Source organism: Carassius gibelio, chromosome A7, assembly GCF_023724105.1.
Source record: "Carassius gibelio isolate Cgi1373 ecotype wild population from Czech Republic chromosome A7, carGib1.2-hapl.c, whole genome shotgun sequence".
Classification (NCBI taxonomy): domain Eukaryota; kingdom Metazoa; phylum Chordata; class Actinopteri; order Cypriniformes; family Cyprinidae; genus Carassius; species Carassius gibelio.
The window spans coordinates 7001150-7020098 of NC_068377.1; the positions used below are offsets into that span (position 1 = coordinate 7001150).

Below are 18949 nucleotides of genomic sequence, written 5' to 3' on the forward strand. Positions count from 1 at the left end.
GCCTTGCCTCTCGTTACTCAGTAGCCCACATCTACCAGGCGGCTGACTCTACTTACCTTTGCATTGCCTTCGGACTCCGGCTACTGCTTCCAGTGATGATCCGCCACCTGTTCCCCGCTGCTGTGTGGGTGTCATCGAATAGATCACCAAGCTGGCCTTTCTTGCAGAGTGCTGACTGCCTTGTGCTCCAGCTGATTAAGTCCTCTGAGTTTTATCAATAAACGTGTCATTCATTCAACCGCAGTTGGATCCTGTTCCTTATCCTGACATATAGTGAATAACCGTAAACTGACATTCCCAGAATTCCCTGTGTTGCATTTCATATTTGATGAATTTTGGTTGGAATAACCATGTTTCTTCTTTGTTTTTTTTCTTATCAGTTTTGTATATTAAGATTCTTCCTTTGCATGCTCCTCTAAATGACATGGGTCATAATAGAATGACGGGGTATAATGGGAACAAATATAACTTACACAGGCAATACAAAGTATGTAAAAAATATAGAAAATACAGTAAATTAAACATATAAATAATAGCTTAGAAAGTGATGAAAGAGAAAGAAAAGAAAACTGTATGCTAATTAAAAAAAACTGTCAACAAAAAATTCTTCACAGAATAAATGTGCAGTGCAAGTAGCAATAAAGTGACAAATTGTAAAGTGTCATGTGGTGATAACTGATAAAGTGGCAGTGGCAGTTAATTAAATTCAACCAACATAGATAAAAATAAAATGAATGGCTGCAAATCACTTATTTAATTTTTAAATATACATGTCTATTTCAAAATCTTATATTTTTGTGTATGTGTGTGTGATATTTCATTGAAATTTATTTTTTTGCACTGAGAAACAATCAGAAAAAATATCAAGTGGTGTTGTAAGTAAATACACATTTGCTTTGTTTTGTTTTTTAAAGATACTCATGGAACTGGAAACTGGAACTGCTCACACTTAAAATCATCATGAAAGGTGGCTCAACAGATGATCCATTACAGACTGGGATAGTGCTGGAAGGCATAGAGGTGATGATGTAATTGGAAGGTGTTGCAAAGGCTTGTGTTTCTCTGCTTGGCCTAATTTATGCAATTAATCTGAGTTACCCCAATGAGCTCAATGTGTAATGTTTGACTGCAACTGTTTGATTAAATTCTTGATTTATTCTTACGATATTTGTCGCGTGTTCCAAAAGTAAATGTAAGAAAAATTGTTGCAAAGGGTGAAAAAAAGTGTAATCGATTGTGAAGTTTGCAATCTCTGTGTTACAAAAAAAAATGTAAATGTTTGAAAAATGTAAACCCTTTAAGAAGTGTTGCAAAGGGTGAAAAATCAAGAAAATAACATGTTGGAAATGAAGCTCCATTTGTATATTTGTCACATTTTGTTGTACATTTATGATGTGTGGTTTTAGGCTTCACCTTCACCACACCTGTCAAAAAAATAAACTGAAATGCTTTATTTTGTGTAATTTGCTTGTTTAATTTATTTAAGATGCGATTACTAAGGAGACCCCAATAGCTGAGGATCTAAAATCAGTTAAAATGTTAAGTTGGTTCAACTCAATTTTTTTAAATATAAATGAGCTTAAATGTTACATTAACACAACTTGAAATTACTTGGTAGATTATATAATGTTGAATATTTTAAGTAAAGAACGTTGAGTCAACTCAAATAATTAAGTTCATGTAACAAATATTATCTTGTTTATTTTAAGTAAAATTGTTCCAAGTTAGGTTTACTTAAAAAGTGTGTTGCAAAAATGGTGCATATATATTTTAAGTAAATCATCAAACATCATTTTTACCAGTGTGGACAAAGACTTGGAATGAGCTTCTTTCTGTTTTTCTGGCCTTGCTGCCCAACACATCCGCAGAAAGATAGAAAACCCTGTCAACAATAAAGTTGATGTGCAAAGTAACTGTATTATCATAATATAAAACAGTATGTATTCAGACATACTTTCCTCCTCTGATTTTGTGTCTATGAATAAACCTACCTTGAATTGTATTTGAAATGCAGAATATGTAGAGTATTGGGTAACTGGTATATCCATAGCCAAGAAAAACCAACCCCCATGATGTACCCAGCACACACATGAGGCCCAGAACTGTGCTGGTATCCTTCACTGGTATTTTCTTATTCTTGTTGTCCAATTTCTTTAGCTTAAAGATCTGCCTGGACACTGTGATTAGAACCACTGTGTTGAACACAAATATGATGTTGAAGTAGGAAAGGTTCACGCCATACAGGATGAGAGGCTCTGTGATCCAGCAACTGTAGAATATATAATAAAAAATGCTAAAAGGTAAAGAAGAGCTAAAAGCAAGGTAACGATGAAAAGGTATTGTTATAATATTAGGACTCACACTGGATTTGTTGCCTTCGAATTTAATAAGGTCACATTTCTGGCACCATAGAATGTATGTGTGAGTTGCTGAACCGAAAGCAAACTTCCAACAAGAACAGCAGGGACACCTGTTAAGAGGAAGAGAATGCAGGATGAGCAAATCTACACTTCTACACTTATTACAATTTTTGTAATACTTAACATGCAAACTGTCATTGTTTAACCTTTTTTTTTCTTGAGACTCAAAAGACATGATATAGGATGTATCAGATTCATAAAGCAAGTTTGGACCTTTATTATGAAATAGAGATATACTTGCAAAAAAAAAGTTAGTTTGCATACCAAGAGTTTAAAGATTATTTTCAATCTAGTTTTGTAGCTAAAAAGTGTAAAAAAAAGAAAATAAAATAAAAATCAGCAGAATATTCATTTATGACCGATCATATCTTTAACACAAACTAAGGAATGTCCATTTGCTTTCATGTTCTTTAGGTGTGTTTGTTTTTTTCTTTTCTTTTTGGTAACAAATAAAAACATTGAAATAAAAACTCTACCAACCTCAGTGTGTATCAATCTCTCCTCTCTTCCTTCTCTGCAAATGTCTTCACGGCTAAAACATCCTACTACCACAACAAAATTAACAGCTGTTGTGACGCTCGGACACTCTTCAAGACTTTCTCTTCTCTTCTAAATCCGCCACCACCACCTCCTCCATTGACTCTTACAGTGGACGACTTTGCAGTTTTCTTCACAAATAAGACAAGATCCATCAGTGACCAATTCTCCACACCGCAGACTGAGGACAACTTCACAATGACCGACGCACACTCTTTCTCCTCCTTCTCCCCACTCTCAGGGATTTACGTCTCCAAACTTCTCCGGTCCAATCATCCTACTACTTGTCCACTTGATCCAGTCCCCACTCACCTCCTTCAAGTGATCTCTTCTTCAGTCATACCTTCGCTTACTCACATTATCAACTCCTCTCTTCATTCTGGAACATTTCCCTCAGCATTCAAGTAGGCTCGGGTAAGCCCACTGCTCAAGAAACCATCTCTAAATCCAGCGCTTCTTGAAAACTACAGACCGGTATCCCTTCTTCCATTCATCGCAAAGACACTTGAGCGAGCTGTGTTCAACCAGCTTTCTATTTTCCTTGTACAGAACAGCCTCCTGTACAGCAACCAATCTGGCTTCAAAAGAGGCCACTCATTTACTGTGGGTTAAGTCCTACCTCTCTGACAGATCCTTCAGTGTGTCTTGGAGGGGTGATGTTTCAAAGTCACACTATCTCTCTACTGGGGTTCCTCAAGGCTCAGTACTTGGACGACTTCTCTTCTCCATCTACATGACGTCATTAGGATCTGTCATTCAGAAGCATGGCTTTTGTTATCACTGCTACGCTGGTGACACCCAAATCTACTTCTCATTCCAACCAGATGACCCGACGGTAGCTGCTCGCATTTCAGCCTGTCTGAGTGACATTTCTAGCTGGATGAATGACCATCACCTTCAGTTTAACCTTACGAAGAAAGAACTCCCGGTGATTCCAGCTAACCCATTGCTTCATCACAACATCTCTATACAGCTGGGCTCATCAACCATTACTCCTTCGAGGACAGCCAGAAACCTAGGAGTTGTGATCATCAGTTAAGCTTTACAGACCACATTGCTACAACGACCCGGTCCTGCAGGTTTGCCTTAAACAACATTAGGAAGATTAGGCCCTTCCTGTCAGAGCAAGCCACCCAACTTCTTGTCCAAGCTCTTGTCCTCTCCAGACTGGACTATTGTAATGCTCTCCTGGCTGGCCTTCCTGCATGTACTGTCAAGCCTCTGCAAATGATCCAGAATGCAGCAGCAAGGGTTGCCTTCAATGATCCAAAAAAAGCTCATGTTACTCCTCTCCTCATCAGGTTACACTGGCTACCAGTAGCCGCTCGCATCAAATTCAAGGTACTGATGCTTGCCTATAAGATGACCACTGGCACGGCAACAACATACCTAAACTCACTGGTTAAATCTTATGTGCCCTCCAGAAATTTGTGCTCTGCAGGTGAACGACGCCTTGTGGTGCCATCCCAAAGATTTCAAAATCACTCTCACTGACTTTTTCCTGGACTGTGCCCAGCTGGTGGAATGACCTCCCAATCTCAATTCGTACAGCTGAGTCTTTACTCATTTTCAAGAAACATCTAAAGACTCATCTTTTTCGCCTGCACTTAACCAACTAATACTAGCACTTTTCCTTTTCTTGTCTTTTCATTTATATATATATATATAAAAAAAAAAAACGTGGCTATGCGTTCTATACTAGACTAACTGAGACTTGTCATGGCACTTGTATACTGTTGTTGTTCTCTTGTTGACCTGACTGCTTCTGTTGTTCTCATTTGTAAGTCGCTTTGGATAAAAGCTTCTGCTAAATGATTAAATGTAAATGTAAAAATAAAATACTGCAATACTGGCCATACTATTACTGAATTCAGCTTCATAAATACTGTGAATAGTATGGAAATACATGGTTCTCATCGATTTAATGTGCATTGGTGTTCTTATGGATCACTATTGGAGTTTGGGCTTTGTAGACATCATCAAGTGGAAAAGTTTGGTACTACGCCCAAACAAAATCTTAAGTCAATTATCAGTGATATCAACCTTATAAACTTGCAATTGTGATTTTACAATTTTCAATTCTGACTTCTGACATCTTGTAAATCTGTTTTTTTTTTTTTTTTTTTTTTTACGAAACTGTCACAGTATACATAACAGAAATACAAAATAATTAAAAGCACACTGTTATTGTTACTTTTTATTTCACATATCTGACATTTTTCACAAAACTGCGAGTTTATATGTCACAATTCCGACTTTTCATAGAATTCTGATGTTTTTTTTTTTCTCAGAAATTGCAAGTTCATACCTTGCGGTTCGGGGTTCATGACGGAAATGAAATATGACTTAAACATATTTGCACCCCCCCCCCCCCCCCCCGTTTTACCGTTTTATAGTGGAATAATTATACACATCCTTACAATTACAATAGTGTTTGCACTTTGCACTTGAACATCTAAATATGTTACAAACACTGACTCCACTGACTTACTTTACAAGTTGTTCAATAAATCATTATCAAGGGAAGTCGTGGCACAATTGTTACAGAGTCAGACTCGTAACCAAAAGGTTGCAGGTTTGAGTATCATACCAGCAGCCACATGTCACCTTCACTTTTTGTAATGTTACTTAATGTTAAATGTTAAAAAGTTTAAAAGTTAATGTTAAATTTGATGCTCACCCCATCCGATCAGGGACAACTTGACCATCTAGTGTCTGATGTGAATGTTTAACACTCTGATGCGAAGAAGGTAGAGGTGCAAGGTTTCAATTGCCATCCAGGTGAAAGAATACAGCAGGCTGTAGTGTATCATCACAGCAATAAACACACACACTTCATTCTCTGTCAGTGTGGTGGCCCACTCGCTGAACATGAAGCTCAGGTTGAGGAGAAACAGAGCAGCGCTCAGAGACACGTGGATGCTATTAGACACTTCTGCCCTCGCGTTACTGCAAAAACACACAAACTGTATATCAGTTTTAATGTTTTTTTTTAATTTTTTAATGTCATCCATTGTGACTGTCTTGATCAATTTAAACAACCAATTTTTGGATTAGTGTAAAAATGAATCTGAATCAAAGTGCAGATTATATAACCATTTATATGAAAACAGAAGGAACAGCACCTGCTGAAAATAAACAACAAGACAGTACAGGCAGAAAAGAACGCAGACAGACCGCAGCCTACATAGCTGATGTACGACAAGATTTCCCAATGCTGTCCATCAATGTTATTCACCTCAACCTATTCAGAGTGTAGGAGAGATAATGTGGTAGTGAAGGAGGGAATTAAATTAAAACAATATCGGCACAGAACGGTTTCTGCTACCTAGTAATGGCCTGAATGAATGGCAGATTTGTCCCTCCGTGCGACCAAGCATACAGCTTGTGCCATTGGCCGATCGATGTCAGCTATAGTCAGCATGGAGAGGCATCTGTGGCTTAATTTGACAGGCATTAAGGAGAGGGAACGTTTGTTTCTTTTAGACTGTCCTATTTCTCCATCTGACCTGTTTGGCGATTCGGTTAATACGGTTGTCAACAGGTTTAGGGAGGTGAAGAATCATGAAGAAGCGTTCGTTCAGTTCCTTCCGCGCCACACTCAAAGGGAGGGGCCGTCAGCCACCCAGCCTCTCCCCAGTCCTTCAAAAGCCAGATAGGTTAAGAAGCAGAGCGTGGTGAACCGTGCTCCCCCTCGTAGGGATTGGGGACAGGTTCGCCATGCTCAGCAACCTCCCAGGCCAGACATCAGGACTGTCCTTGATAAGAAGAGGAAGTCCTGACACTCTGGCATCCTTGCTGGTCGGGGTAATCCCTCACGGGATGGTGCGTGCTCGAGAGCTTTTTGCCCCGCCCCGTTACCCTCACAAAACTCCTCCATCCCTGCAACTTTGTGTGATTCTGGGAGAGGTGGTTTCCAGCGAGGTATTAGATAAAAACAGGAGATCATTCTGCCTAACCCTGTCGGTGTTTCAGGGCACAGCAATCTCCGGCGAGCGATTCTCTCAGTTACCGCCTGGAAACTAGCAGTGCTAAGAGGCTTGCTACCTATACGGAGGTCTCTAGAGCAGCTAGTACGGTCGTCCCCTGCCAGTCTGCTGCTTCAGGGCACTGAGCTAGTTGCTCTAGGCGCACTGAGCTTCGTCGAGTCACAGATTTGTCTCCCTGTGCGACTAGGCGAACGGCCGGTGTCTTCTGCCAGTCTATGTCAGCTTTAGTCAGCACGGGGAGGCATCTGTGGCTTAATTTGATGGGCATTGAAGAGGCATTCATCGCACCGCACTCAAGAGGAGGGGCCATCGTCACCACATCACATGGTGCCCGTCTCTTCTCAGTCCCTTCAGGAGATCGTTCTGCCAACCCTGTCGGTGTTTCAGGGAGCAGCAATCTCCGGCGAGCAATTCCTCAATTACCGCCTGGAAACTAGCGCTGCTAAGAGGCTCGCTACCTCTATGGAGGTCTATAGAGCAGCTAGTACAGTCGTCCCCTGCTGGTCCGCCACTTCAGGGCACTGAGCTAGTGGCTCTGGGCACACGAGGAAGCGGTCGCTGAGCTTCGTCGAGACATGGATTTGTCTCAAGGGGAGGCGCCATTGACACCATATTACACAGTGCTCGTCTCTCCTCAGTGCCCTCAGGAGACCATTCTGCCAACCCTGCCTGTGTTTCAGGGCACAACGATCTCCAGTGAACGCTTCTATCAGTTACCGCCTGGAAACTAGCGGTGCTAAGAGGCTCACTACCTCTACGTGGGTCTCTAGAGCAGCTAGTACGGTCTTCCTCTCCCGGTCCGCCAATTCAGGGCACTGAGCTAGTGGCTCTAGGCGCACAAGGGAGTGTTCAACCTTTCCCGTTACCCTCACAAAACCCCTCCATCCCCGCCACTTCTTGTGCTTCGGGGGGTGGTGGTTTTCCAGCAAGATGTTAGATGTTCCTGTGTTTCCTGCCGTCGTTCAGGACACGGAACATCTAACATTCCTTTAAAAAGAAGTATTAAAATTGGTACCACTCTTAGAGAGTCTGGCAGTGTGGAACTTCTGGCGGGCATTTCTGCGGGGGTATTGAGCACAGTACGGATAGGATACAGGATCCAATTTATTCGTCAGCCTCCACATTTCAACGGTGTGGTTTCCACTTCTGTTAAACCAGAGCTGATGGTGGTACTGTCTCGAGATCTACAGACTCTTCTGGGCAAAGAGGCCATAGAACATGTTCCTTGTCCAAGGAGAGAGTCAGGCTATTACAGCAGATACTTCCTGGTTCCCAAAAAGGGTGGGGGAGTGCGCCCATTCTTTGGTTTTCGAGCAGATGCCTTCCTGATGGGCTGGGGAGCGGTCTTGGATGGTCACCCAGCTCAAGGGGAATGGGGGGGACATCAGCTGAATTGGCACATCAATTGCCTTGAGCTGATGGCCGTATTCCTGGCTCTGAAATAGTTCCTCCATCATTTCAGGGGCTGTCATGTCCTAGTACAGGTGGACAACACCAGGTTACATTCCAGGGCGTTTGAACAGACACTACCAATTGGGGAATGGAAACTCCATACAGAGGTAGTGTAACAGATTTATAATTTTTTTTTACGAAGCAGAGGTGGACCTCTTAACCTCCCATCAGACAGAGCAATGTCCCCTCTACTTCTCTCTGAGTCACCCCCCCCCCCCCTGGTCTGGATGCGATGGTGCACACATTGCCCAAAATGCACCTGTATGCATTTCCTCCAGTCTCCCTGATCCTGGGAGTTCTAGCCTGAGTTTGCCAACAAAAGTCTTGCCTCTTGCTGATAGCACCATGTTGGCCAAACAGAGTATGGTTCTCGGGGATAATATCTCTCCTCGACGGCTCACCATGGGTGATTCCGGAGAGGAGGGACCTTCTGTCTCAGGCAGGGGGCACGATATTCCATTCCAGGCCCGACCTATGGAATCTTCATGTTTGGCCCCTGAAGGGTACCAATTGAGGAACACAGGGCTTTCGCTGGATGTTTTTAATACAATTCTTAGTGCTAGGGCTTCCTCCACCAGACAGAGTTCTCGAGGGTCTGGTTGAATCCCCTTTGAAACGTTAGAATCAGCGTCCGATTAGACTTCTGACTCTAAAATGTTTTTTCTCATGGCAATAAGGGGTGCCCCCTTACAACAGGTTTGTGATGCGGCAGGTTGGTCCTCTCTGCACACATTCATAAGATTTTATAATTTGGATGCCCATGCTACTCCGGACTCTCATGTCCTTGAGTCAACATCACAAGCTAATGTCTGAGGCCTTCTTGTGGTTTGATAGCACACTTGCACAACCTTAGGGGTCCAGACATTTTTCAAGCACGGCGCGTTGGGTATTCTCATTCCCAATGCACTGAGCAGCCCAGCATCGACTGAAGCTTTCGAAAGGGAATGTTCCCGGTTGCTTAACTTTAACCTTGTACCCTGAGAAAGCGTAACTATTTATAGCCCCGTGTTGCGGGCGCATGCCCCGATGACGTCATCAACCGAGGCTATATTACCACCGGGTCAATTCTATCGACGTGTTAGACACATTATTCACAGCTGGTCATGAATAAGACGTTTCCCATGCGCTGAGCAGTGCAGCATCGACTGAAGCTTTCTCAGGGGACAAGGTTACAGTTAAGTAACCGGGAACGTTTTTTGTAAAAAAAAAAGTCCAAGCGGCAACTATAGTTTCCGGTGGGCAAATAACTTGTAAGTACATATCATGGGGAAATGGTGTATACCATTGGTGTTCATAAATCAAGGTTATTTATCTTGTTTAGTGCTTTTTGTTTTCATAATATCCCAAATAAAACATAACCCTTTAAATGACATCCCTACTGTACAGTAGACCTTAATTTGATAGGCAATAAATCTGTCAAAAGAAGAAGATGAGAGAGCAATCTTTCCACAGCTGAACTGATGCAGATCATCTTTTTCTCCCTTTTATGACATTATATCTTGTAAGGCCCCTTTATCCAGTTTAAATGCATTTCATTCTAATTGGTCAAGGACCCTAAAACATTTTATGACTAGTAGATTATGATTCCATAATAATGTTGAAATTCAGACTAGTAATGAGTTTATATTTCCATTATTATATGACATCACCTACAGTCAGCCATTGAATATTATGTGACTAAAAAAATGTGTAATTTTCTTTCAGGTAGGCTATACCTTTTTTATTATATAGATGTAATATTTTGTTAATTCTATTTATTTTTATTTATTTATTTTTATTTAACACACTTTTAAGAATGAAAATGCCTGCATGTTCAATAATAAGTAAATAAACAATCAATCATGGGTGAAGCTTACAAATGATGCTTATTTAAATAATCATATATTTTTAAAAGAATATCATTAATTTCATGAATATCAAGGACTTTTGTCAGGGTTAATCCATTTGACCTAATCAATATGTGCCTGTTAATTAAATATATTAGATTTTACATATTTATATCACAAAGTATACTTTTCTTTCGGGTATACCCTTTTTATTATATAGATGTAATATTTTCTTAATTCTATTTATTTTTATTTATTTATTTTCATTTAACTTATTGATACACAATACCCTGTTGGGTCATCTTAATGGCTGCACTTTGTTCCGGACTATGTTCCACCATTTTAAGACAAATGGATAGTTGTGTTTTCATATTCAAGAGATTATAGATCAGCCTTTTTTGGATTTGCATCAAAGGTTCTTCAACTTTCATGCTTGATAAATTTGTTTATGAATATAGATTGATCTGTTGAAAATAGTTATTTTGAGTTAGATGCCAAATGCTCTCCTCCTATTCAAATATGACATTGAAGGGGTGAATACAACATATCTGCCCACCGGCAACTTGTCACGCTGTCAGTCTCTGTTTTCCTGGGTGTCCACTAGTGAGCTCACTTCTCCTTAGGCACTTCACCATAGGCACTAGAATTCCTCTAGTCTCTTCCCGTCTTCACAGTAATTGCACTCCAATTAATTGCACCAGGTGCAGGCAATCTATTGTCATTTGTCTCCTTATAAATACCTGTCTTTCCCTGTTGTCTGTATGGAGTCCTTACCCTTCGTGTACCAATGTTCTCATCTCCCGAGACTTACCCTTGCTATCTCGTCCTCTGAGTTCCCTTTTCGTTCCATCCGGTTCTCTCTTTTGTTTCGTTTGTCTCCTTGGACTGTTTTTTTTTTTGGATTACCCTTTTTTGTTAAAGGTGCTGTAGGGAACTTTTGTAAAAAAATGTTTTTAACATATTTATTAAACCTGTCATTATGTCCCGACAGCAGAATATGAGACAGATAATCAGTGAAAAAATTGCAGAAACTCCATCGCTCCCGGTAAAAAATAACCAATCAGAGCTGCGGTCCGTAACTTTGTTTGTGTTCAAAATGTAGAAAAATGTATATAATAAGCGAGTACACCATGAATCCATTTTCCAAACCGTGTTTTTAGCTTGTCCTGAATCACTAGGGTGCACCTATAATAAGTGTTTATATTCAGACTATTTTAGACTGCTTCGGGGGCACCGCGGTGGAGTAACCCAGTACCTTTGTGATTCTTCATAGACATAAACAGAGAGAAGTAGTTCCGGCTATGATGTTCTTCCGCAAGAAGCAAGCAGTTCTGTTTATTAACTGCTAGAGTGTCAAAAGTTCCCTACCGCAGCTTTAAATAAACGTACCTGCAGTTGGATCTCTCCCTCTCCTTGTGTTTTCCTGGTGCATGAACATCACACAACTATAGTTGCCACACATTCAAATACGATTTTCAAGAAAAAAAAAAATTAAATCCTGGGAAAAATAAATGCAGAACATGTTCACATAGGACACTATAAACATGGATATATGCATGAAAGCATTCAGAAAAAAAAATGGGCACAAATGGGTTAAATATGAACACAGAAATCCGCTGTTAACAGGTTAATATAACATTTCCCATTCCATGACTAGTAAAATAACAGCAAGCCATGTTCTTCTTGTGAGACAGGTCAGGTGTCAGCGTTAAAGTGCAATACTGCCACCTGGGAGCTCAACCAGGTACTGACGACGAGTGTTTACATGTGCTGTTATCATAAGAGAACTGTTCATTTTAATACTGGTATATCGCCACACACTAAATTAACATGATATCGATAATTGTTGTTTTGAATATCATGGTTATCCTCATACATATTGCGACACCCCTAATATGCAAATACTCCTAATGCCATCCCAGATGTGTATGACTTTCTTATTCAAATAAACAGAAAATAATCAATTTCTGTTCATCTATATACAGCATTGTAAGTGATTATAGGTCGCAAAATGGTAATGCTCCGAAAAACACACACATGCCAATCGTGATGTAATAAAAGAGCCCAGTTATGAGACATCAAAGTCTTGTGAAACGAAACGGTAGGTCTGAAAAATATGTACATTTTCAGCCTATTAACAATAAGCCATGGCTTTTTCTTATCTTTTCTTTTCTTTTCTTTTCTTTTCTTTTCTTTGTGAACTGTTCTTTTAAGGAAAAGTTTTCTGTTGAACATATTCACTGTTTTGTTGTGTATTTATGGCTTGATGTCTTGATATCTTTATTCTATAATATTCTTGCTGCTGTTAAGGTGGCACTTTCTATTTGCAGAGCCAAGAGGTAATCCTGAAATCTCGACATCATCTAAAGAGATCTGTTTAAAGGGGTCATATGATGCTGCTAAAAAGAACATTATTTTGTGTATTTGGTGTAATGAAATGTGTTTAATCCATTTGAGTTGGCGGTGGCAGCTACAACAATACTACAAGGAGAATAAAAGGTACACCTTCTTTCTTTGTGTGAACATCTGGGCGGCGTTATGCAAATCTTCCCACATACTGACGTTGATATATGGGGGCGTTAGAACAAGCCATTTTTGGTGGGCGTGGACGAGTCCACTTATTTATAATTTCCACTTATTAATTCATATAATAAGATATATAACAAAACGTGTCACAAAATTTGAGTTCAAACATAGTACAGTTTGATGAAGAAACTGAATAACATCATCTCTGTTTGCATGTTAGTGTTTTGACATTTAAATATCTCTAGTTTTCCTTATATGCAAATATTCTGAACTAAAAGTTGTACATTTGCATACTAACATATCTGTTGAATGCAGTGTCACATGCAGCAGACATGTCCAACAGTTTGAGGACGGATGATCTCGAGGTTCTTCTCACCAGTTGTAGTGTTACCAAAACCTGCTTAAATGTGGTAGACATGTTTCTTGTGTACCTACAATTATAAAATCATGTCATTCAATTAAAAATTTACCACAGAACACTGTATTGGGCCACAGCTTGTGCCAAGAATGCAATCAGACCCTTTGATTTTTTTCCCCCTTTGCAGATTCATTATATAAAAAATGATTTTCCTCACCAGTCAACATAATTATACACTCCTTTCCCTATAATTAAGTGTGGAGTATAGACAGAAACAAACAAACAAAAACTCTAGCATTTCAGCACTAGGCATCATAAGAAAATGTTTAAAAAACGAAGTGGTCATTTGCATTTTACGTTCTAGTTATATTGTAAAAAGCAACTTAAATTGCATTAATGGTATACATTTTATCAGTTTATGCATTCGCTGCAATCAAACCCATGTTGATGCCATTGCAAGTGTCATTGCAAATGCCATGTTGTACTGTTTGAGCTAAAGGAAACCTATTTAAATATGGAATGGCAATATTTTTGTGTTGCTACTGGATTCAACAGACCAACACATCAACTCAGCTTTTTCAACTTGGCTTTATTGCTAAAATTTTAATAAAAACAAATAATTTTAAATTAAACACTCAATGAAACATGCAATTTAAATAAATATACAGTACAGAAAATAGGTAGGTTACACATTACCTGTCTTATTATTTACTATAAATAGCATGAAGAAAATACTTAGCATTGCACATAAATGTAGTGAAAGTCTCTAAAGTTCAAGACTGAAATGTTATTTTTGAACTCCACTCATTTTTATATTGTATTGACAAAAAAAGTTGTCTGATAATTGTTCAAAAAATAATATCATTTGAGTTCTGCAGAAGAAAGTCAGTCACACAGATTTGGAACAAAGGAAATAATGGCAAAGTATCCAAAATCTCCCCGTAATTCCAACATTAGTCTGATGAGTAAATATGTAGTATGTAGTATATAATATGCAAATTATTTGGATGTTTTAGTTTGAGTGAAATGTTTTGGGGCTTTCCCAATGCATTACAGGTATTCTCTAGCCATTGAGTGTATATCAGTGGTACACTTGTTATTGTGGTGCGTTTTGGTATTGAATGAGCACTCCAGTTTCAGAAACCAATACAAATGGCTTTCCCCTTGAAATGGAACACCTGATACACCCTATTTTATCAAAAATGCTACAGTAAAAATCTGTTAATTTTTTTACGGTAAATTCCCCTACTATATACGGTGAAAAAATGTATTGGAAAATACATTGTAATTATAAGGAAGAATACCATTTTTGTAAGTGGAAAAATAAATAACCATGTTTCTTTCTTAGATTTTTTTTTTCTTATCAGTTTTGTATATTAAGATTCTTCCTTTGCATACTCCTCTGAATGACATGGGTCATAATGGATTTACAGGGTATAATGGGAAAAAATATAACTTACACAGGCAACACAAAGTATGTAAAAAATATAGAAAATACAGTAAAATAAACATATAAATAATAGCTTAGAGAGTGATGAAAGAGAAAGAAAAGAAAAGAGGACTGTATGATAATTAAAAAAAACTGTCAACAAAAAATTCTTCACAGAATAAATGTGCAGTGCAAGTAGCAATAAAGTGACAAATTGTAAATTGTCAAGTGGTGATAAAGTGTAAAGTGTAAAGAGTGTATGGGTTAAGAGTGTATGAAGGTCCAGCAGGTAAAGTGCAGAGTGCCATTAAACAGGCTGAGTTTATCCTGATGATACAGGTGGAAGTGGAAGTGGGTTTTGACTATTTATCAGTCTAATGACCTGGGGGATTAAACTGGAGTCTGGATGTTCTGGCCACAGTGCTCTCGTACCACTTGCCAGACTTCATGTGTGTCCTTGATGATGCTGCAAGCCCATTTGCAGATCCCTTTTTTTGTGTATGTCCTGTAGTGAGGGGAGATGAATTCCTGTGATTCTCCAGGCAAGATTTATCACCCTCTGTAAAGACTTTCTATGCTGTGTTGCCAAACCACACAGCAATGCAGCAAGTTAACACTCTCCAGAGTGCTTCTGTAGAAGTTATGGAGAATCTGTGATGACATGCCATATTTTCTTAGCCTTCTGATGGAAGTTGTTCTTTGATTGGCCTTACTTACTAGTTTCTTTGTATTTACTGTCCATTTACTGTCTGTCATGAGGAGCATAGTAAGTTGAAAGTAGGATGCTTTGGCAGATTTTGGCATATCTTGATTTTTTGCATGCTTCAGAGCGCCCAGATTTAAAAAGCCAAAGAGCGAGCATGTAGACTGGAGCGTACTTGTGCAGTATTAGGGTTGATTGTTACCATGATGGTGTTTAGTGTCTGTGTGAATTACACTGTGCTCCTTCTATAAATGTTATTATTTATAAGCTGCTTGTGATGGGCTTCGGTTCATCGTGTGCTTTTCTTTTCACCACCTGCATATTGTGGTTATCAGTGTATTACAAAGATACAAAACAGATTTCAGTAGTTCAATAGGTTGGTATATTAACATTATATCAGTTAATTAAATTATGGTATTTAAATGTAAATCAAGTTAAAACCGTAGAACCTAAAATGTTTCTACCATATTTCATTTTGGTCATGAGCTTTGGTCATTTTGGTTGATAAAATGTTATGCATAAGTTATTCCTATTGTTTTTCAATGATGAAGGTATCCGAAGTGGATAAAGACTTGGAATGAGCTTCTTTCTGTTTTTCTGGCCTTGCTGTCCGACACATCCACAGAAAGATAGAAAACCCTGTCAACAATAAAGTTGATGGGCAAAGTAATTGTATTATCATCTTATAAAACAGTATGTATTCAGACATACTTTCCTCCTATGATTTTGTGTCTATGAATAAACCTACCTTGAATTGTATTTGAAATGCAGAATATGTAGAGTATTGGGTAACTGGTATATCCATAACCAAGAAAAACCAAACCCCATGATGTACCCAGCAGACACATGAGGCCCAGAACTGTGCTGGCATCCTTCACTGGTATTTTCTTATTCTTGTTGTCCAATTTCTTTAGCTTAAAGATCTGCCTGGACACTGTGATTAGAACCACTGCGTTGAACACAAATATGATGGTGAAGTAGGAAAGGTTCACGCCATACAGGATGAGAGGCTCTGTGATCCAGCAACTGTAGAACATATAATAAAAATGCTAAAAGGTAAAGAAGAGCTAAAATCAAGGTAACGATGAAAAGCTATTGTTATAATATGAGGACTCACACTGGATTTGTTGCCTTCGAATTTAATAAGGTCACATTTCTGGCACCATAGAATGTATGTGTGAGTTGCTGAACCGATAGCAAACTTCCAACAAGAACAGCAGGTACTCCTGTTAAGAGGAAGAGAATGCAGGATGAGCAAATCTACACTTCAATCATCATTTCAATTGTTTTAATACTTAACATGTAAACTGTTATTGTTAAACCTTTTTTTTTCATGAGATTCAAAAGACATGATATAGGAAGTATGTATCAGAGTCATAAAGCAAGTTTAGACCTTTATTATGAAATAGAGATATACATGTAAAAAAAAAAAAAAGTTAGTTTGCATGCCAAGAGTTTAAAGATGATTTTAAATCTAGTTTTGTGTCTAAAAAGTGTAAAAAAAAAGAAAAAAAAAAGAAAGAAAATATATATCGGCAGAATATTCATTTATGACTTACATGTTTGCTTACATGTTCTTTAGGTTTGTGTGTTTTTTTCTTTTCTTTTTGGTAACAAATAAAAATACTGAAATAAAAATAAAATACTGCAATACTGGCCATACTATTACTGAATTCAGCTTCATAAATACTGTGAATAGTATGGAAATACATGGTTCCCTTTCAGTCTGTCACGTTCAACGTTACGAATGGGATCTTGCCCGAGAGTCCAATCACCTTCGAATGGTACAAAATGAGCCAATGGTACACAAAGCACCTTGGTCTGCGGGATTTGCATCGCCAACTCCGCCCCGCAGAGCGGGTATATAAGGAGTAATGCGAGCAATTCGCATCCAAGATTTCGCTTTGGAGCAGAGCACATCGCTTGCTGCAATCACCGGAGTGTTACAAGCAAGAGCTGGTGTTGGTGTGACGCTGCAATTCAGTGGTTCATCTGGGTTTCCCGCGACAGCTCCTGCGTTCCCCTGAGCACTTCAACTTCAAATTTCTTTCACAAAAGAGATACGGGCCGATTTGCATCTTTTTAAAGATGTCATTTCACCCTAGTGTTTCTGGGTGAGGTCGATGTATCGCTCCTCGTGACGGTCACGATCACTGTGTCACGTATCTGGGTTTCCAGCACGCTGAGACTGCGTTCGTGGATGGCTCATGTTCTCATTGCGGGGACATGACCATCTTGGTGTTGAGATCGAGACTTGATTACCTTAAAAGTTATAAAGTCCCCTCTGCCACACCCCGTTCTAGCTCTTCTTCTCGTAAGAGGGCTACTTTGGCTGGTGGCCAGGGTGATCTGAGGGTTACTGTGTGGGCTTCCCCGATGAGCCAACCTCTTCGGGCCACATCCTCCTCACATACGCCGCAGCCGGTTGAGTTTCCGGATGAGTTTGGTGGACCCTCTCAGGCTCCTGACATCTCATTCGGGGCTCGCGAAGAGGACCGTATGTCGATCGCCTTCACTGCCCTTCACTGTATGCTGGGATTCCCCCGGTGGAGCTTACTGTTGCGATGCAACTGTGTCCACAGAGCGCCTCCGCTTGTCGTGGTGGTCCCAAGCTGCCCTCAAAGGCCTGTAAGTTCTCATCCACGCTTGTGGCCAAGGCTTACAGAGCTGCGAGCCAGGCCGCTTCTGCCCTGCATGCCATGGCCTCACTTCAGGTCTATCAGACCAAGCTGCTCCGGCAGCTGCACAAGGGCAGTGCTGACCCAGGGGTTTTGCAGGAGGCTCTCCGGGCGACGAAGGTCACTGCGCGCTCCTTGGGTGAGGTGATGTCCAATTTGGTGGTCCAGGAGTGCCACCTATGGTTGAACCTGGCAGACATGAGGGAGTCTGATTGGGCTCAGCTCCTCAACTCCCCGGTCTCCCAGGATGGCCTCTTCGGCGACGTGGTAGAGAGCTTTGCCCAGCAGTTTTTTGCCGCCCAGAAGCAGTCGGAGGCCATCAGACACATTCTGCCCCGGCGGCCCACTGCTGCTTCAGCCTGCTCGTCGCCGAGGGCGCCCCCCTGCCGCCTCCTCCACTCCCGCTCGGCGAATGCCTCCACAAATGCCAGGCCAAGCGGCGTTCCTGAGACAGGCGACCTGGAGTTTGAGACGTCAGCTCATCAGGAGATGGTAGCAGGACCACTCCTTCCGCCGGAGGAGGGCCGGGGGAGAATCCCTTGTTCTCGGTTTTTTTTTTTGTTCTGCCACTGGCCCTGCGGCTGGTGGTACCCAAACCTTCACTAAAAGAGCTGCTTCCACTACCTCCGGGTCCCAAGAGGCCAAGAACGACAGTTGGCGATGTGCTTTCTCGCCGCTCTCGTTCTCCTCTCCCCTTGCCAGTTTCCATGCAAAGCCGGCTCAAGAACGCTTTGCCTTCTCATGCCCTCTTTGCTACTTGGAGTCAGACGAGTGCCCGCACTCCGCCCCCGCTAAGAGACGCTATGCCTCCCATGTCGGGGCTGTCTGCTCCACCACGCTGCCCCACTGTGGGTACACCTGTAGTCCCCTTGACCCCGCTGGTTCGGTTCCTGGGATACGTCCAGCTGGAATATGCTACCCAGTGTATTCTGTGTGAGCTATAGGGCCTCACTCGTGCTGGCCTCACGACAGGGTGCTATCACTTACACGGGTCGCTGGAAGACAGCCATGTGGTGTTTTGTAAGGGACCC

General features: G+C 40.6%; 1 protein-coding gene and 1 long non-coding RNA gene across 2 annotated transcripts in view; both read right to left on the bottom strand.

Moving 5' to 3' along the window:
- Positions 1-18949, bottom strand: part of LOC128016530 (adhesion G-protein coupled receptor G5-like) — a 51203-nt gene that overhangs the window by 23705 nt on the left and 8549 nt on the right. Inside the window, exon 12 of the mRNA XM_052601098.1 lies at positions 6083-6201. Coding sequence (XP_052457058.1) covers positions 6083-6201 — 119 coding nt within the window. The remainder of the gene's footprint in view (positions 1-6082; positions 6202-18949) is intronic.
- LOC128016534 (uncharacterized) lies at positions 13749-16462 on the bottom strand. Its single transcript, XR_008184194.1, has 3 exons — positions 16358-16462; positions 15989-16266; positions 13749-15879 (listed from the first exon to the last, which is right to left on the bottom strand). It is a non-coding gene; the product is annotated as an uncharacterized LOC128016534 (long non-coding RNA).